This window comes from Cetorhinus maximus, chromosome 13 (assembly GCF_964194155.1).
Source record: "Cetorhinus maximus chromosome 13, sCetMax3.hap1.1, whole genome shotgun sequence".
NCBI classification, from domain to species: domain Eukaryota; kingdom Metazoa; phylum Chordata; class Chondrichthyes; order Lamniformes; family Cetorhinidae; genus Cetorhinus; species Cetorhinus maximus.
Genome location: NC_135891.1, coordinates 3,577,833 through 3,599,413, shown reverse-complemented (window position 1 = coordinate 3,599,413; position 21,581 = coordinate 3,577,833). Strand labels below are relative to the sequence as shown.

General features: G+C 46.2%; 1 protein-coding gene across 1 annotated transcript in view; it reads left to right on the top strand.

Moving 5' to 3' along the window:
* The window catches only part of rims4 (regulating synaptic membrane exocytosis 4), a 109,355-nt gene that overhangs the window by 43,699 nt on the left and 44,075 nt on the right, over nt 1-21,581 (top strand). Inside the window, exon 2 of the mRNA XM_078554831.1 lies at nt 5,735-5,876. Coding sequence (XP_078410957.1) covers nt 5,735-5,876 — 142 coding nt within the window. The remainder of the gene's footprint in view (nt 1-5,734; nt 5,877-21,581) is intronic.

Here is a 21,581-nt window from a genome sequence, read left to right as displayed (position 1 = left end):
ACACATTACTGATGCCTGCACCTCAACGGTGCTGGTCATTGCTGTCAGAATGTAGTGGGCAGGCACCACAGAGTTCCCTCATTCTCCCTGTGCTCTCAGCACCTTTAAGCTGAGACTGGCCCCCATCTCTTCAGCATCTGTGACCAGTGATGCTGTACTCCAGCTCCTGAAGGGCCCAGGTGCTGAAGGCAGACAAAGAATCAGCTGCTCCTAAAGTTTCATGGCTGCGTCTCTATGATATGACCCTGATCACAGAGCGCAAGTGAGCTGCCCTCGGCCAGACAGGAGTCAGACATTCTCAGAGGCTGTGTGAAGATCTATGGAGTGTCCTCAATGCCTGTCGTCATCATCCTCCTGCAATCGAGCGACTATTAGGGCCTCCACTGCATCTCCATGACAGGAGCATTCTCACAGAGGGTATTGGTGCTGTGATAAGCCAGACTGGAGTCAAATGTTCACAGATGCGATGTGAGGATGTATGGGGTCAATTCACTGCATGTCATTATCATTCTCCACAAATCTAGCAGCTATGAGTGTGCCTGGAAAAACTCAGCAGGTCTGGCAGCATCGGCGGAGAAGAAAAGAGTTGGCGTTTCGAGTCCTCATGACCCTTCGGCAGAAACGTCAACTCTTTTCTTCTCCGCCGATGCTGCCAGACCTGCTGAGTTTTTCCAGGTAATTCTGTTTTTGTTTTGGATTTCCAGCATCCGCAGTAGTTTTTTGTTTTTATGAGTGTGGCTGCCTCGTCTAGCCAGTGCGAGGGCCTTATCCCCGTCATTGTCGCCTCTCCTCACCCTCATTCCTGTTGGCATCCTCCTCATCAGAGGAGACCTCCAGCTCCTCCATCTCCTCCTCAGCCAGCTCCTCTCCCTGTTGCAGCACCAGGTTGTAAAGGGCGCAGCAGGTAATGAGGATGTGTGACACCCTCTATGGACAGTATTGCAGGAATCCACCAGATCGGTCCAGGCACCGGAACCTCATCTTCAGCATCCCGATGGTTTGCTCCACCAAGTTGCGAGCTGCAGCATGAGCCTCATTACTCACTCTGCTGCAGTCTGAGGCTGCTGCACGGGTGTCATCAGCCACGGCCTCTGCGGGTAGTCCTTATCCTCAAGGAGCCAACCCTGCAGCCTCTGTGAACCCTGGAAGATCTGTGACCGACTGAGGATGTAGGAGTTGTGCACACTCCCTGGAAACCGTGCGCACACCTGCAGGATGCATTTCTGGTGGTCACACATCAGCTGCACATTCAGTGAGTGGAAGCTCTTGATGAAGTTGACCAGTGTGTTGCGACGGAGATCTGGGCGCTATGTGAGTGCAGCCGATTGCATCCTGCACCTGTGGGAAATCCAAGATCTGGCTTGTGATATCCCACAGAGGTCACCTGTGGAGACCTGAGAGGAGCGACTGGCGTATCCCTCCATATCTCCCTTCCTAACAGCACTGTGGGTGTACCTGCACCATAGGGACTGCAGCTGTTCAAGAAGGCAGCGCATCACCACCTTCTCAAGGGCAACTAGGGACGGGCAATAAATGCTGGCCCAGCCAGTGAAGCCCACATCCCGTGAATGGATAAAAAAAACCTGGGTCCTATGAATTTAGCAATGGTACCAGCACCTGTGTAATTAGGCACTCTCCATTTCTCTGTTAAATTGGGCAGGATGTAGACACATTTCTAACCCACTGTCTTTTATAAAGGGCAAGGTCGATTGTGAGAAGGTGCTCATGCAGTGACCAATAAAAATTTGCATTTATATAGCACCTTTAACATACTAAACTCTCTCAAAGCACAACACAGAAATATTATCAAGCAAAATTTGACACTGAGCCACAAAGCAGGACATTTGGACAACTGACCAATAGCTTGGTCAAAGAGGTGGTTTTAATGAGCATCTTAAAGGAGGAAAGAGAGAAGTGGAGAGAGTTATGGAGGGAATTCCAGAGCTTAGGGCCCAGGCAACGGAAGGCATGGCTGCCAATGGTGATATAAAGGAAATCGGGAAAGCACAAGAGGTCAGAATTGAAGGTGCGTAGATCGAGAGGAAGGTTCTAGGGCTGGAGAAGATTATAGTGAGGAATGAAACCATTGATGGATTTGAGCATAAAGATCAAAATTGAGTCTATATTTCCCTGAGTTTAGAAGAATGAGAGGTGATCTCATTGAAACATACAAGATTCTGAAGGGGGGATTGACAATGTAGACACTGTGAGGTTGTTTCCCCTGGCTGGGGACTTTAGAACATAGGGGCACAGTCTCAGGATAAAGCGGCCGATCATTTAGGACTGAGATGAAGAGAAATTTCTTCACTCAAAGAGTTGTGGATCTTTGGAATTCTCTATCCCAGAGGGCTCTAGATGCTCCATTACTAAATATATTTAAGGCTGAGATAGACAGATTTCTGGTCTGTCAGGGAATCAAAGGATTTGGGAGTGGATGGGGAAGTGGAGTTGAAGCCAAGGATCAGCTGTGATCATGTTGAATGGTGGAGCAGGCTCGATGGGCTGAATGATCTACTCCTGCCCCTAGCTCTCAACTTCTAATGTAACATTTTAACATTGAAACATTGCTGGACTGGGTGCCAATGAGCACAGGGGTGGTGAGAGTTGGGATAAAGTGTAGCAGAGCTTTGGAAGAGCTTAAAGGAGCATAGATTGTGGGTTACCCATCAGCAATACTCAAATTGTTGTGTCTGGAGGCAGCAAAAACTATGCTTTCTGTATAGAATCAGACTGCCCCACGCAACCGATTCCCACAGCTGAATAAAGCAGCTTTGGGAATCAAAGCGTTAACACAAACTGTGCCTTGACAGTCTTTCTGCCAATTGATTTCCTCAACCAAAGACAGGCTCCAAATGTAATTAGCAATGACCTGATTGTGGGTGAGTTATTCACCTATTTGTTCAGTAAGCAAAGATCTGATTGCACAGACCTTCAGGCACTGGTTGGGTACCTGCAATTGACCTCAGTGCCTGGGACCTGGATGTGAAGAAGACAACTGGAGCTCCCACACTTGACCATAAGCCAGTGATAGGCACTGGAAAGTGGACCTGTGTGGACAGTGGCTGTGATGGTTCCCTAGGCTTGGGATCATCTACGAACAAGGGCAATTGGATGAGGTGCTGATGATCTGTGGAACTGTGCTCTGAGTAAACAGGTTAATAACAGTGTCAATACATGAAATAGATCTTGAGCCCAACCAGTCCATATCTCTGCTCACACTCCCCTTGGCAAATAGTCTGAATCACATTTGCCCACCCTGTCCCTATATCTCCTTCATCACCCTTTCTTTCATCCACCAGTCAAACCCAATCTTGACATAGCTTCTGTCTCAGCCATTAACCTTAAACCAGAATTCCAAAGCTTCACCACTCTCTGTGTGAAGACATTTCACCAATCCTCTAAAAAACTGTCTCAATCCTGAGGTCATGAAATAAATAAAACATTGCATTTATATAGTGCCTTTCACAACCGCCAGACACCTCATTGGCTGCAAAGTGCTTTGAAGTACTTTTGAAGAGTAGATCCTGTTGTCATGTGGGAAACTCAACAGCGAATTTGTGCACAGCAAGGTCCCACAAACACCAATGTTATAATGACCAGATAATCTGCTTTTTGTGATGTTGATTGAGGGATATACATCAGCCAGGAAAACCAGGGAGAACTCCCCTGCTCTTCCTCAAAATGGCAGCACGGGGACTTTTATGGCCATCCGAGCCTCAAATGGAGCATCAGTTTAACATCTCATCCAAAAGACAGCACCCCTGACAGTGCAGTACTCCCTCAGTGGAGCTTCAACCTTAATTTTTGTCCTCAAACTCTGGGCTGAACTTGGAACCATGAACCTTATGATTTAGAAGCAAGAGATTCAGAAGCAAGCCATGAAATGAGCCACAGCTAACACAGTGCCTGATATAATATTTTCTTCTTCACTAACTTTCTCAGGCGGAGTATTTATGCCTACTTGTATTTCCAAAACCCCACTGATTATCCTCTAGGCTTTGCCAGTAGAAATATTCCCAGTCCCTCTTCATAACTATAATTTCCCTTCTGTGACAGGACCTATTCTATCCAAACCATTGAATCTTGGCTTGTTCTATTCCTGTAGAGACTGTGACTCCTTTGAATCCAGTTATTAGTGATTGTTAATAAATCAATTACATAATTGTTGTGAGTCACTTGAAGATGAAAATGCTGAACTGTAATTACTTTCATTTCTTGACTCACTTTTATTACTGGGCATTTGAATATGATAGATGAAGAGCAAATTAATATTGATAAATATTATGGAATTGAAAGCCCCCAGAGTCAAATGAAGTAAAGTTGCCGCAGGTTGGAGTAACATGGTTGGTTTCTGTTTGTTCTGTCATTGTTTCTACCGAACAGTTTAGTGTCTTAGATACATGGACATCGTGAGGAGATAAAAGACCAAAGTCCATCTAATCCTCCTTTTACCATCCTGGTGATCACATGAAACAATGATAGTGGAGTTGTTAACTAATCACAGTGATCCCATTCAATCAATGAGTGCACAACAGAGCCAGACGTGAGGTGAAGAAACCCCCAGTGGTGGGGAGCTTTGGGAACCGTAGGTCGAAGGTCACCTGTTCCTCCCAAGCAGAACTCATCACATGTTAGGCTGTATTTTACCAGCCCTCGAGGGATGAGCTGCGGGGTGGGCTCAAAGAATGGTGAGGGAATGTGGAATAGCCGCTACCCTGGCATTTTACCAGTGCGGCCTTCTACTGTATGGGGAGAGTGCCCGGTGAACTCTGGTGGTTTGCTGTGGGCTTGGGGTGGGGATCCCTCCTAACTGGGCCCTCAATGGCCCTCTGCAAGGCCCCTCCAGCCCACTGTCACCACCTCCACATATCCCCACCCTTTTCCAGGGCTTGCCTCTCTGACCCTGCTGCGCCAGAGCCTGAGTGAGAGTGTGGCCTCTCTTACGTAGTCTGCTCTGCTTGGCACAGTCACAGCAGTGGTCACTTTATTTAATGGGTCTGAACTAGAATCAGGAGTGTGGTGACTCTGTAGAATACCTGAAAGCAATGGCCACATAGGCGTCGTTAGACAAAATACGACCAAGGTCCATCTACATCACCTTCTGGTAGTTAGATTAGGTAACATTTACTAATCATTTACTAATCCTCACAAGCAATCTCCATACTCCTGTCTCCTGAGGGAGATGGTGGAAATCGTATCGATTCATTCAAATGCAAATTAAATAGATTCCTTTCAAACAGTAACATCTCAGGACACAGTCTATGTGTAATTTGAGACATGACAGCCGGACTTTTGTCAGGGTCCCAGTGACGGGTCCTTAATCTGGTGGGGAGGGGGTGTGGGTGGTTGGGTTGGTGGTGGGGGGTGGTGTTGGGTGGGGTACGGCAACCCTACCACAGTGGTTTGTGGGATTCCGGCCTTATTATTTGGCTGCCTGGAAACAAATTAGTTATTAGTTGCCATTAGGGCTGCTGTCCCTTTAAAAGATGGGTCCCCAACCCCAAGAGCTTCTGGCCAATTGGTGGACCGGGAGCTCAATGGTGTCAACAGTGCCACCAGTTAAATAAATAATGCCTGCATGAAATCCCTGACTAGGGCATTCTCCAGTTATCTGGGTTTGACTGCCCTAATGATTCACCTTGGGAAGGTCAGTCTGGGAAACAGGATTAGGTGTCAGGTGATCCTGAGGGATGAAAGTCCGGCACTATCTAACAGATTCGTCTTATTTTCATAGACGGAGATGGCCGAAAACTACGAGGTGCAATCCAACGCAGCACGGAGACAGGGCTTGCTGTCGAGATGCCGAGCCGAACGCTGCGGCAAGCCAGCCACGAGTCCATCGAGGAAAGCATGAACAGCTACGGGTCTGAAGGGAAGTAAGTGGGAAAATGTCTGATGTGCCCTGCTGAGGGTCTTAGGCTCCATTATGGTGAGAGGGGAGCGTGAGGAATTAAGGAAAATGGCATTTGTGTTGACCCATCATTCTATAGAACCATAGAAAAGTTATGGCGCAGAAAGAGGCCATTTAGCCCATTGTGCCTGCGCCAGAAAGAGGGGGTTGAAACTGAGGTCAGTGGGAAAGAGTATTGGAAAGAGTACAAATCAGACAGAAAATGCCCACTGGTTCAAAACCAATTTCACTCCCAGTGAGCCTCACATTTCAAATCTCTTCTTTGTCAAAGTAGTTGTGATGCCGAATGCAGTCTAACAGGAGCCTCTTGCTCCAATGGGCCCATTTACCAATACCAGGATTCTACCATCAAACATTGTGTAATTATTATGTTTCACTTGTTTCTGATTCTAATTTTCTCACACAATTCACCGGTTCAGGTACCTCTGATTTTTCCAAACATTGGAAATTAATGGACAGGAGAAGACCTGCTGCCCCATCAAATCCTCCCCACAAACCCTGATGTCACGAGCATCATGACTAGATACTTTATTTTACTCATTCCTGAGATTTGGCCATCCCTAGAGAGGCCAGCATTTATTGCCCATCCCTAATTGCCCTTGGGTGGTGGTGAGCTACCTTCTTGAACCACTGCAGTCCATGTGGTGTAAGTACACCCATGGCACTGTTAGGGAGGGAGTTCCAGGATATTGAACCAGCGACAGTGAAGGGATGGCGATATATTTAGAAGTCAGGATGGTGAGTGGCTTGGAGGGGAACTTCCAGGTGGTGGTGTTCCCATCGGTCTGCTGCCCTTGTCCTTCTAGATGGTAGAGGTCACAGGTTTGGAAGGTGCTGTTGGAGGAGCCTTGGTGAGTTGCTGCAGTGCATCTTGTAGATGGTACATACTGCTGCTACTGTGTGTTGGTGGTGGAGGGAGTGAATGTTTGTGAATGTGGTGCCAATCAAGTGGGCTGCTTTGTCCTGGACGGTGTCAAGCTTCTTGAGTGTTGTGGGAGCTGCACTCACCCAGGCAAGTGGAGAGTATTACATCACACTCTTGACTTGTGCCTTGTAGATGGTGGACAGGCTGTGGGAAATCAGGACAAGAGTTATTCTCCACAGAGTGCCCAGCCTCTGACCTGCTCTTGTAGCCACAGTATTTATATGGCTGGTCCAGTTCAGCTCTGGTCAATGGAAACCCCCAGGATGTTGATGATGATGTTGGTATTTGTTGCCTCTTTCCTTCCCTCCCCTCCAGGCCCCCAGCCATGTAATTTCCAGGGAGGTGGGTCAAGGCTCCAAGGTTGACAGCTTATCTCTGGTCTACCTTGCCTGGATGTGATCTTAGACAATTAGTCTCAGCATCACTTGCTCACAGCAAGCATCGTACTCAAGACTGACCCTGAGGTCTGTTGCAAGTCTGCCGACCTGGACTTCCCAGGAGGAGTCATTGGTGGGCAGTAAGGAGCAGGAAGCTGAGGTGAGTTAATTACCCTCCCTGAACGAGGGCTATGGCTTCAGAGTTGCATTAAGAATTACTTGGGCCCTGGCTGCCAAGGTTGCTCTCCCGTCCTGCATACAACCCCCTGTAATACATTGTGGCATTGGCACAACTACATTACCGCTCACCCGAAATCTGTATCAAAATATGATGAAGGAATAGGTGCGGTGAAATTTTTATACCCTGCATTAAGAATACAAACAGCGATGGGCTGCTAATGACCCTCCGGTTCAGCCGGCCTTTCCAACACTAATGCAGCTTGTGTATCAGAACATATCCACTCTCTGACTCTACCAAGACCACATAACCTGCCAAGAGAGGCTAAAAAGATCTGATTAAAAACCCAGACCAATGTGGGGGAAAAAATATTGAAAATTCTCCTCCAAGTCTCCTAGGGCAAGCAAAACCAGTCCAGGAGCCCGCACTGCTCCTGAATTCCCTTATTGTAAGAGATGATATGTAACCCAGCCAGAAACAGGCTCAGCTCCCACTTCAAGGAATTCAGAGAGTCATCGGTGTGCACCAGATAAGCCAATAACCTGTTCTGGAGATCCACTATTTACTGGGAAAAGGAACACCTCCTGCCATTTAAATACAACAAATCGCCTCACAATATACTTGGTTTCGATGAAATATGCTTAGTGTAGGCTTCGTATTGGACAGGAACCTCGTGGGATCGAGCCTCCTGGGCCTGTGTGCATTTTTCTGCCTTGTACATCACCTCTGTTACCAGCACCGCTCTGAACAAACGTGGGCAAAGAGTTAAAATTGGGATCTTGTTGAGCTTTATGGTTCAGCCACCACGCCCGGAGATGGATCAATCAACATAGACGTAGGCAAAACTTTCAAAGTTGTCAGGGAAATAATGCCAACCTATGCCACCTTGACTCCACCCACCCCCATGGCCCCTCATATCCTCTTTGCCAACCCATGCCGCTCTACTCACCAGTCATGGCTCCCATACCCCTTATGCCCCCCACATCCTCTTGGCCCTTCATAACCCCTATGCTAACTTAATACCATCTCATGCTAACCCATACCCACCATCACCCTTTGCCCTTATCCGCTCCATGCCAATTCACCTAGTATTCTTTGACAGTTCCTTGACAACTTGACAGTTCCTTGACAGTTCCAATGAGTTTGAGAGTATAAAGGTGCGCAATCATGTTCACTTTCAACAATTCCAAAGAGTGCCTTACCACTCCCAAAGTTATTCCTGGACCATATCCAAAAGTGTTCCTTACCTCTCCAAAGGGGTACCCTGGCTATCCAAACAAATCAACCAAGTCCAGACCTGCTCTTACCTGGTCTAACCTGCACACTCTGGCCTGAATTTTTCAGTCATTGGGCGCATGCGATTGTCGGGCCCGGGAGCAGCCAGGAAACGGGCCCCTGACCACGATCGGCCCCCGACTGGGATTTCACACGGGCTGGCCAATTAACAGCCAGCCAGGGTGAAACACATGCTGTAAAGATCAGCGCTGCTGGGGTGGAGTGGGAAAGGGGGCAGGTGATGATGTTACCGTGGGCGTGGGGGAACACTTCGAGAGAGCTCCCGGAAGGCAGAGAGCTGCCTCAGGGGAGCTAAAGGCCGGCATAAAGTAGCAGATTGGCTGCCAATTATTGTGAATTGTATATTAATTGTATTTCCTGCTATGCAGATGGTGGGTATTAACTGGGGATTCACTTGTGCTCCTATAAATAGACACTGGTTTGAAAGTGTGGTGCTTGGGTTAGGAGGTGTATGTTTGCAATGTGTAACTCTGTAAATAAATGCTGATAAAGGTACGTAAAGGTTGGCCCTGGTTCCATTCTTCACCTCCTGGTTTTCTGGAATACAACAACTATATGGCCTACCCCAATTTGCCTTCCCCAATACTCGCTGAGTGTGAAATTACATTACCACCACATTACCACACCAACAGCGTTCATTGGGAATTACCTATAGGGAACTGATCCTGACCAGGACATCCAGTTCTCAGTGTATTCCTCCCCCAGGAGAGGGTGGGCCTGTGGACAAGCTTTCCGGTTAGAGCAGTGGATGCTGATCTGTTGAATTCCTTTAAGGAAGAGCCGGACCGCAGGAGCAGGAGCAGGAGGCCATTCAGCCCCTCAGGACTGTTCCACCATTCAACCAGATCATAGCAGATCTGTGTTCAAACTCCACTAACTCACCTTTGCTACACATCTCTTCATATGTTCCTTATGGATTCCTCCACCAGAGGGAATAGGTACCCTCCATCTAATCTGTTGAATCTTTGAGCATTTTAAAGATTGCGATCAGATAACTCCTTAACCGACAAAACTCCTGGAATTTCAAGCCAAGCCTGGACAAGGAACCTGGAATCTGTTTCCCAGCACAAATTTCTTGGGAATTGGGAAAACTGCGTTGAGGCCAATGCAATATAAAATCAGGTGGGGGGTAACACAAGCTGCTGATTCCCTGTCACCCATTGTGTGATGCCTCCCAAGGCGAATTTCACCCACAATGATTTACATAGATCGTGTCATCACCAGTGAATTCATTTTACAAGTGCAGGGCGATGTTAACAACAGAGCTGACTTAATGCAAAATGAAGCTAGTTTCAAATTGCACACAAAGGAAATGAATATGTAAATCACAGCAAAAACTGAAAGACGAATCAAGATTTATAACAAAACCACCTCAAAGTATTATTAGTTCCCCCCTCCCAGCATCGCACCCACTGTGGAGTGATCAGGATAAAGTGAGGTATTCAGTTATTACTGCACAAGACAGTTCACTGGTAAAATGACAGAGGAGGTGTCAGCTAAAGTTCAGTGGTAGCTCTCCCCTCTACTGGAACAGGAAGGTGTGGGTTCAAGTCCTGCTCCAGGCTGATGGTTCCAATGCAGCACTGAAGGTGTGCTGCACTGTCGGAGGGTCAGTACTGAGGGAGTGCTGCACTGTCGGAGGGTCAGTGCTGAGGGAGCGCAGCACTGTCACAGGGTCAGTGCTGAGCGAGTGCTGCACTGTCACAGGGTCAGTACTGAGGGACTGCTGCACTGACAGAGGGTCAGTACTGAGGGACTGCTGCACTGACAGAGGGTCAGTACTGAGGGACTGCTGCACTGACAGAGGGTCAGTACTGAGGGACTGCTGCACTGACAGAGGGTCAGTACTGAGGGACTGCTGCACTGACAGAGGGTCAGTACTGAGGGACTGCTGCACTGACAGAGGGTCAGTACTGAGGGACTGCTGCACTGACAGAGGGTCAGTACTGAGGGACTGCTGCACTGACAGAGGGTCAGTACTGAGGGACTGCTGCACTGACAGAGGGTCAGTACTGAGGGACTGCTGCACTGACAGAGGGTCAGTACTGAGGGACTGCTGCACTGACAGAGGGTCAGTACTGAGGGACTGCTGCACTGACAGAGGGTCAGTACTGAGGGACTGCTGCACTGACAGAGGGTCAGTACTGAGGGACTGCTGCACTGACAGAGGGTCAGTACTGAGGGACTGCTGCACTGACAGAGGGTCAGTACTGAGGGACTGCTGCACTGACAGAGGGTCAGTACTGAGGGACTGCTGCACTGACAGAGGGTCAGTACTGAGGGACTGCTGCACTGTCGGAGGGTCAGTACTGAGGGACTGCTGCACTGTCGGAGGGTCAGTACTGAGGGACTGCTGCACTGTCGGAGGGTCAGTACTGAGGGACTGCTGCACTGTCGGAGGGTCAGTACTGAGGGACTGCTGCACTGTCGGAGGGGCAGTACTGAGTGGGCACTGCACTGTCGGAGGGGCAGTACTGAGGAAGCGCTGTGCTGTTGGAGGGGCAGTACTGAGGGACTGCTGCACTGTCGGAGGGGCCGTACTGCAGTACTGAGTGGGCACTGCACCGTCAGAGGGGCAGTACTGAGGAAGCGCTGTGCTGTTGGAGGGGCAGTACTGAGAGAGCTCTTTTAATTCAGTTTTACCGTTCCTTTGCTGTGTGACCCACCACTTACCTGTTGAATTTGCTTGTATGTTTTTGTTACTACATGATTGTTACATGTTTTTAACCTGATTACTTAATCTATATGTGAATTTTCCGATGTAGGTTGCACTGCATTCCAGCCCTTGGGTTGTGAATGTATTTCTTGAACAAAGTACCGTTAGTATTATCACATTGATGTTTGTGGGATCTTGCTGTGTGTAAATTGGCTGCGGTGTATCCTACATCACAACAGTGACTACACTTCAAAATAGTACTTCATTGGCTGTAACGCACTTTAAGACATCCTGAGGTTGTGAAAGGGGATGTGTGTAAAATGTAATAGTTGGTTTCTTTCAAAGTATGTTTGTAAACCTTGCCACGTTTATGTCTCCCTTGGACCTCATGCTTTCAAAGAAAAAGTGACATAGTTACTTATCTGACAGGAGCCAGCAAGGCCATTCAGCCAATCGAGCTTGTTTCAATAATAGATTGTGGCTGATCTGTATCTTTATTCCATTTACCTACTGTAGTACTTAGCTAAACGTAGAACAGCAGCTTTAAGAATAATCCAGTGTTGTAAGAGCGCATAATCTGTGTAAACCAATGGGTTAGCAGCATGGGGGACTGCTAGGAAGAGAGTCTTCTTTAGTTATGGAGTTTGATGCACAGATGTAGCTGCTGTTGCTGTCTTGTAAATAAAGCTCAATATTTCCACCAAGAAAAGTTGCCTGGAAAAATCATCTCTATAACACCTACCTTGGTTCTGTAATCCTGAATGTCCTTACCTAACAAAAATCTATCAGTGTCAGTTTTTAAATCTCCAATTGATCCCAGCCACCAGCTTTTTTGGGGGATAGAGTTCCAGATTTCCACCATCTCACACCAGAGGAAGTAGTTTCTCTCTACTCTACCCTATCAAATCCTTTAATCACCTTGAAACACTCTATATATCTCACCCCTTAATCTCCTATACTCGTGGGAATGCAAACCTGGATTATGCAAACTGCTTTTATAATGTAATCCTTTTATCCCCGGCATCCTTCTGGTGAATCTGCAATGCACCCCTTCAAATCACTGGGTAAAGAAGTTACTTGTTAATTCCCTTTCGGATTTATTAGTAACTATCACACGTTTATGGCCCCGAGATTTTTGAACTCCCCCCACAAGTGGAAACAACATCTCCCTATCTCACCCATCGGCACCCCCACCCCCTATAGAATTTGAAAGACTCTATCAGGTTACATCTCAACCTTCTCTCCTCTAAAGAAATGTGCCCCAGCCTGTTCAATTTTCCTAGCACTCACATTTATATTCCCTGGATGTAGTTCTTCTGTCAATGAGTTCACCCCGTAATTAGCATTTCTCTTGTTGTCTCTGTTCCATTGTGACCTCGCCTTCTGTTTCTGTCTGAAGTGCTTTTTGTACAAATTTGCCTGTCTTGACTGGCTGTCAAATCAGGCTCCTTGTTCAACGCTGAGGCCCTCTTCTTCATGCCTGCTCCAATCACTTCAGCCCTCCTTAATCCAGGCCGATTCCTCTCATCCTGTCTGTCAGCACTCACCATCCTCTCCCCAAATCACAGTCACAGCGATGGTCACCTCTGATAACCGACAGAACCTTCCTCTCTCTTGGAAGCAACTGACTTTCAAATCACAAAGCAAGGCAATGAAACTCCTTTCAAGGGATGTTAAAATCCTGCGTGTCTATCTGCGTGAGAGTTATTGAAGAGAAATTGGGCCCCATCATGCACTGCTTTTCTCAGGTGCAAAATGGAGGCCAGAAGTACCAATTTCGAGGGGATTGGCCTGGGCTTATGCAGCCTACACCTTAACACCTCAATTAGATTAGCAATTAATCTCCTATATTCGAGGGAACACAAGCTTAGTCAATGCAGCCTGTCCTTGTAATTTAACCCTTTATGCCCCTCCCCACCGTATCACCCTGGTTAATCCACGTTGTGTCCTCTCCGAAGACAATATATCCCTCCTGAGGTTATTCAGAAACTAACTCAGATCTCCAGCTGGGGTATAAGTGTTTTCCGTAGACCCTACCTGACCAATCTCATGGCAATGTCCTGAGGCAACGTCAAAAACTTGACGGAGAAGAAGTGAACCGAAATGAAGGCAGAAAATTCTGGAAAATTCTCAGAAGGTCAGGCAGCATCTGTGAAAAAAGAGGAATACAGGTTAATATTTGACCTTTCGTACATTCTGCCTCTATTTCTGAATAAGCTGCCTGGTATAACTGCTTTATTCCTGGGTCTTTCTGCTGTAACTCTATTAATTTCACTGATCTGAAACACTTCAGCTTCACTCTCTCCCACCTTCTCTTCCTGAACAACCTTTTCAAATGCAGATCCAACGAACTGGATGTCAACATCCTTCCCCTCTCTTTTCGATTCTCCCTCTTCCTGTTTCAACCTGTGAGTTTGCGATCTCGTTCCTGCACAATCTGGAAACAATCCAAGATGGTCTTTCTGCAACACCTCTGTTGGTTGCATCTCCACAGGCTACTCGACTACAGAAGGCATCACCAACACCTGTGACCCAGCTATATCATTACCTTGGGATGAATTGAACCCCTGTAATGGATAATTTTTCCACTACTCTAACAATCACCTCACCTGTTTCCAACCTATTTTTTAAAATTTACCTTACACAATAGAATATGTTTAGTATCTCCATGAATTCCACTTATTAATACTCTTTCCTGCAATATCCCCTCTGGACAACATATAGCACTATCTCATAATGTTAAGGACTGACTAGCCCCCACGTTCCTTAAAATGTTGATACCTTTGCCTGTTCCACCCTGTACACATGGATAGACTTTCCCTTCCGCATATAAAATTTTTAAACATTTTTGTAATCAGCCCTTCAGAGCTCCCTTGGTAAGTTGTGAACACATTCCCACCTCTCTAGATACCACTGATTCTCCCTGCTCCGCCCATACACAAACCACTGGGTTTTCTTGCTTCTAGATCTCTGAACACACAGTGGTCTTATTTCCAGGACTGTTCTGAGTTCCAATTACTGCAATAGGTTTTCCCTGTAACCTCCAACTCATTGATTTTGTGTGCCCAACCTTATTACAATGGAAACATTTAAGTCTTCCAGTGTCACTACCACCCTCAGCACCTTCCCTTCTGGCCTGAGGAGAAATTTCCTGAGAATTCCCTGCTTCTCTTCCCTGAATACCTGCCTTCCTTTTACCTTCCCACTTCCAATCCTTCTCGGATTTAAAAGGGCGACGGGAAACATGTTTTGATCTATGGGCCAGCTCATAATCATCAGCTATCTCCGCTGCTTGCCTAGCCATTTTAACCCTCTGTTCTTCCACATGGGGTATAACTACCGAAGGAAGTGAATCTTCAAATTCTTCCGAAAGAATTACTTCTCTAAGAGCTGCATATGTTGTCTCTACTTTTAATGCCCATATCCAATGGTCAAAATTACTTTGTTTTACTCCCTCAAACTCAATACAAGTCTGTCCAGACTGTTTCCTTACATTCTGAAATTTCTGCCTGTCCGCTTCAGGAACCAACTCATATACACTCGGAACAGCCCTTTTTACTGCTTCATAATCCACAGATACTTCTTCTGAGAGCGTTGCATATACCTCATGAGCTCTACCTACCAACCTACTTTGTAAAAGCAACGTCCAGTTTTCCTGTGGCCATTTCATTTGCTTGGCTATCATCTCAACTGAGATAAAGAATGTCTCTACATCCCTCTCCTCAAACTTTGGAAGCGCTTGTACAAATTTAAACATCTCCCCACTGGGTTTTGGGTTGAAGGTGGTCGTTTCACTATCAGAACATTCCTCAGCATCTGAGGTCCCTTTTTTAAGGTCCAGCCTTTTAAGCCGGTATTCCCTTTCTCTTTCCTTCCCATAGACTCATAGATTCATAGACATTTACAGCACAGAAGGAGGCCATTTGGCCCATCGTGTCTGTGCTGGTGAACAAAGATTTGACAACACTAATCCCATTTCCCAGTTCTTGGCCCATAGCCCTGGAGGCTATGACAATGCAAGTGGATATCTAAATATTTCTTAAATGTTACGAGAGTTTCTGACTCAACCACCCTCTCAGGCAGTGAATTCCAAACTCCCACCACCCTCTGGGTGAAAAAATTTCTCCTCAACTCCCCTCTTAGCCTTCTACCTCTCACCTTAAATCATGCCCACTGGTTATTGACCTCTCTACAAATGGAAAAGTGTCTTCCTATCCACCCTATCTATGCCCCTCAATCATATACGCCTCTATCAGGTCCCTCCTCAACCGTCGCTGCTCCAAGGAAAACAACCCCAGCCTATCCAATCTTTCCTCATAGCTCAGACCCTCCAGCCCAGGCAGTATCCTGGTAAATCTCCTCTGCACCTTCTCCAGTGCAATCACATTCTTCCTATAATGTGGTGACCAGAACTGCATGCAGTACTCCAGTTGTGGCCTAACCAGCATTTTATACAATTCCAGCATAACCTCCCTGCTCTTGTATTCTATGCCTTGGCTAATAAAGGCAAGTATCCCATAGGCCTTTTTAGTCACCTTATTTACTTGCCCTGCTACCTTCAAGGATCTGTGGATAGGCACACCAATGTCCCTCTGATCTTTAGTACTTTGCAGGGTCCTAATATTCACCATGTAATCTCTTGCCTTGTTAGCCCTCCCCAAGTGCATTACCTCGCAATTTTCCGGGTTGAATTCCATTTGCCACTGCTCTGCCCACCTGACCAGTCCATTGATATCCTCCTGCAGTTTACAGCTATCCTCCTCACTATTTACCACCCTACCAATTTTCGTGTCATCCGCGAACTTCTTGATCATACTCCCTACATTTAAGTCCAAATCATTTATGTACACCACAAACAGCAAGGGCCCCAGCACCGAGCCCTGATGAACCCCACTGGAAACAGACTTCCAGTCACAGAAACATCCCTCTACCATCACCCTCTGCTTCCTGCCTCTCAGCCAATTTTGGATCCAATGTGCCACTTTGCCTTGGATCCCTCGGGCTTTTTCTTTCTTGACCAGTCTGCAATGAGGGACCTTATAAAAAGGCCTTGCTAAAGTCCATGTAGACCACATCAAATGCATTACCCTCATCAACATTACCACCTGAAAAAATTCAATCAAATTTATAAAACACGACCTTCCCTTAAATCCATGCTGACTATCCCTGAGTAATCTGTGTCTCTCCAAGTGCAGATATATTCTGTCCCTCAGAATTCTTTCTAGTAACTTCTCCACCATCGAGGTTAGACTGACTGGCCTGTAATTTCCTGGTCTATCTCTTCCTCCCTTTTTTAATAATGGGACAATGTTAGCAGTCCTCCAGTCCTCTGGCATCTCACCTGTGGCCAGAGAGGATTTGAAAATTATTGCCAGGGCCCCTGATATCTCTTCCCTTGCCTCCCTCAACAGTCTGGGATACATCTCATCCAGGCCTGCGGATTTATCCACTTTTAAGGCCACTAAACCTGCTCGTACCCCCTTTCCTTTAATATCCTGATGTCTATACCTGCGTCGTCCTTTTCCATTGTGAAGACCGACACAAAGTATTCATTGAGGACTGTAACCCCGTCTTCCGGGTCCACACACACATTACCTCTATGGTCCCCAATTGGCCCTACTCTTTCCCTAGTTATTCTCTTGCTCTTTGTATATTTTTTAAAAACCCTTTGTGCTTTCCTTTATTCTACCCACCAATGCTTTCTCATGCACTCTCTTAGCTTTCCTAATTTCCTTTTTAAGTTCCCCCCTGCACTTTTTATACTCCCCTAGGGACTCTGCCATATTGAGCCCTCGGTATCTGCCATAAGCTTCTCCTTTCTTCTTAATCCTAACCTTCATATCCCTTGACATCCAGGGTTCTCCGGACTTGGTCCCCCCGCTTTGTCTTTATGGGAACATATTTTCCCTGTACTCTCACTATTACCTCCTTGAATACCTCCCACTGCTCTGACACCGTTTTACCTGCAAGTAGCTGCTCCCAGTCCACTTGGGCCAAATTGTATCTCTTCGTAGTAAAATTAGCCTTTCCCCAGTTTAGAACTTTTATTCCCCACCCAACCTTATCCTTTTCCTTCTCTCTTTCCACCATTGCTAATTTCTCCCTCTAGAGGTCAAGTTTCTGTATTTCTTTTTCTCTTTATTTTTCTTTCCCTCACTTTTTCCCTTTTCCTTTTCTTTTGCCTCCAGCCTTTTCAATTCCAATTCTCTTTCTTTTTCTTTCTCTTTCATCTCCAATTCAAATTATTTTCAGTTCCATTGCTTGTTCAGGTTCAAGCTTCTTCATTTGCAACCTCCGGCTGTAACTCCACGAGTTTCGGGTATCCGTTCCAATTTCAAATGCTGCGCTATTACTGCAAACACGTCTGCTTTCCTCGCCCCTGTGGCTAATCCTAACTGCAACTTTGCCGTTTTTTTCCTGTAGCTCCTGTTATGACCACATTTGATGTTATTTGCTGAACAAGTCAAATCCCAGAGAGAAACTTGTCTCACTGATCACAACCTTTTTTTTTTGTATTTTGAAAATGAGGGAAAAACTGCTTATCCCAGAAGCATAGAATTCCAGTAACACTTTTAGGATTTTAAAATTATATGGTTTATTAACAAGAAAAAAAAAGTGCTTAAGCATAAAAGATTAAAGTTACACAGTTAATACAGTCTTAAAAAACATCCCCCTAAAACCCCCGCTTGGTCAGAACATACAAGTAAGCTATTTGGCAACAGCTCCCTTATAGATTTTTAACTCTAAAAATCCAGTAATATTACCCAAGGCAAAAACTATTGTTACTTTAGTAAAGGTATACCACATGACTTCTCATTCTCTTCCACTCTGCTGTGGAAATCCAAGAGAGTTCAGAATCAACCTGCTTTCTGAAACAAAGACTTTTCTGGTCTCACTGGCTGGCTGTTTCAGTTTTCACACCTTCTGCATAGAGCTGGTCTCAGGACATCTCCTCCACACAGCCACCACCACTCAGTTAAACATATTTCCTTAAATATCTTCCCTCCCTTTCATCTTAGATTCCATTGCTCTCAACATCTCTTTGAACTCAACTTTTCCAAAATATGAAGATCTTTCATGTTTTCCTATTTTCTCCACTTTCAGGTCAAGTAAAATTAAAAAGCCATCCTTTGTTTACTTATGAAGTCCCTTTAACTCCCCTTTGAAATTCAACTGCTAAAAAGTCAAGCACTTACTTATCTCATGATGCAAATTTCAAACCCAACATATTTACTTGTAAATTAAACTTCACCATAGCCTCTCATTACAAATGCATACATCTAGCTCCTTTACCATTTTCTGTCTCAACTCTCACAGGCAAGCTGTCTCTATGAACCTTCTCTCCCATTTAATTAATCATGGACACAAGCACGCTCTCACACACACACACACAAACACACACACAAACACACACAAACCCATCTTTACAGAATATCACCATATTCCCAACATATTAAAAAAAATCCACTTTCTTATACGTTGTGCAAAATGTGTCAGATCAGTTGACAGACTTGCATTCTCCTGCAAGTGTAATGTTGCAGCTCCCTTGAAACTGCCAATTTTATTGAAACATTCTGGATATTTCAATGTTAGGTCATGAACTGAGGTGGTAGGAGTAGTTTCTGAGGTTGATCTGCCGGATGAGGTCTGACTCATTCCATGGATTGTTACTAGTGGGAGGTCACGACATGCCTGTAGACCTACAATCGCTGGGCCTTTAGTCTCCATAATGTAGAACATCTGTGACACCCAGGAAGACTGATTGTACTTGCACTCCAGAACTACAGATCCTGCTCATGGAATTAGTGAACCGTTGTACGGCGAAAACTTCACGGTTGTTGGTTTTGTCATGGCATTCCGTGACTGTGGGTACACATCTTTCAGAATCCACAGAGGTAGGATGTTGGCACTTGACCCTGTGTCAGTCTTGGCCAGTTGTTACCAACTTTCTTGGGACAGATAATTTGAATCTTGGCAAACACCTTGAGTGGTGCGATGGTGTCTATGAGCAGAATCTCCTGCCTGTCTGGTGGGCCAGTTGGGAGTGGGCATGGAGCCGATCGCCACCCGCAATTGGCTGCGCGCCGTCATTTTATGTGGGCAGGCCAATTAAGGCCCGTCCGGTGTAAAGTGCGCCCAGTAGCGCTCAGTGCTACCTGTGCGGGTGGGGGGGTGGGGGTGAGGAGGAGGAGGAGGAGGAATTGTCGGGGCCGGCGCTCTTTCACGCACGCGCACGGAGGAGCGCTGAAATCTCCAGGGCACGGAGCTGCCTCAGGGAGATTAAGTTCAGATTGAAATTAGAAAAAGAGAAAGATTTAAATTATTCAGACATGTCCCCTTAAGTGACAGTGTCACATGAGCTGGGACATGTTTGTGAATTGAGCATAATTTATTTATTAATTTAATAAAACCTTCTTGAAACTTCATCCCGCCCCTGGATGAGTTTTCATGAAAAGCGCGAAGGCTGCTTGGGCTCTTTGCCTGCCCCCCGCCGCCCGCCCGCCAACCTCGGGCTCTTCGCCTGCCCCCCCGCCAACCTCAAGGCTGGGTGGGCATCGTTGATGGTGACATTAATTGGTTTTTAAATGGCCTTAACAGGCCTTTGATAGTTCGGCGGGCCCGCAGTCGCCTCCGGTGCGTACCCGCCAAAAGGAAGATCCGAATGACGCGCGGTGATGTCGGGATGCAAGCCCGACATCAACGCGCATCATTTTACACGTCGGCATGTGGTGCCCGCCCCTGCTCGCCAACTGGAAAAAGCTGCCCTATGTTTCTTATGGGGCACCAGATGGTCGTTCTTATTGCGTGAAGGTACCTGTTGTGAAGGTACCTGTTGTGATTGGTCTGTTTGGATCAGTGCACGGCTCTTTGTAGCTGCATCAGCCTTTGCTCTAGTGCCCTGTCACTGCCAATGGCCCTTTCTGCCACATGCCTTGTAGGATTGGTGGAGAGCTGGGCATTTCCTTGGAGTGTGCAGAAGGCCACACCTTCCACATGTCTTACTAAGTTTGGATGTTCTAATGAGTGCGTCAACAATTGTGGTTGTGCTTAGGACCGGTAAGTTTCATTGACCTGTGAGGATCGCTTCATATTTACGTCCATCCATGAACAGCTCTGCGATGCTATAGGTTTGGGCTTGTCTAGCAGATCTTTCTGGACTGCTTCCATGGGAGTGGATGTGATCACCAATTCAACAATTCTGTCTGCTAGCTCTGCATTTGAAAAATCACAGTGCGTATCCTTTTCTCTGTATCACCCGATGGAGTGGCCTATGGATTCTGTAGCTGTTGTTGAAGTTCCATGAACGCTAGTCGATGGATATGGAAGTTTAACCTGATTCTGAACCGGTCTTCCAATGTAGTCCATAACTTTTGGGGATCCTTTAGCTCTTCTGCTGTTAATCCTGACGTGTTCATCCTGTGTAGACCTTCATTCCCAGTTGCTAAGCAAAATATTACAGCTTGCTTGTCTGGTTCAGACACACCTGAATCAAAAAAAACCAGAGCTCTATACGCTGTTTAAACGTTTTCAATTCGGATAGTAGGTCAGATGTATTCCGATTCAAACTGGGGAATTTTGTGGACATTTTGACAATATCCCTTTGATCTTCCTCCTTGTTTTATTTTCAATTTATTGTTCAGCAATAAAGCCACCTGTTATAATCGCACCCTTCTCTAGTCTGATTTTATGATGGGTTTTTTGTTTTTGTTTGACTCTCCCTCACTCACTATCAATCCAGCCCACTGCCTGGTCACTCACCTTCCCTGACTGAGCTGGTCCTCTCAATGCACTGCCCCAGTCATGGAGCTGACAATCTCTCCACGAGGGACCTGTCTGCTTACCAGCTCTTTATCTGAGCCTATCTTGGCCCCCATGTTTTCAAAGCCCCGCTGAGCAGTCAGCACTCTGTTTTCAACACTCTCCAATGCTGCGACTTCATTGTGGTCTGACCAAAGCATCAAGGCTCATCTCATGCCATGTAGCACAATCTGAGGCTGTTCACCATGTCGCACCTGTACTTGATCTTGCTGCCATAATGTTTGACTGAGCATCATGTCGTGTTTTTGTAATGATATAAAGGCACCAATCATTCATAAGTAAACATGTCCTGGGTTCCTTTATTAAGACTAGGCTCCTAAGAACATTTATACAAAGGTAGAAAACTTGAAGACACCAGTAGCAGAGCTGAGTGTGCTATGTTCTGCACACAGACCAAAGTGGAACTGAAACTGGATAAC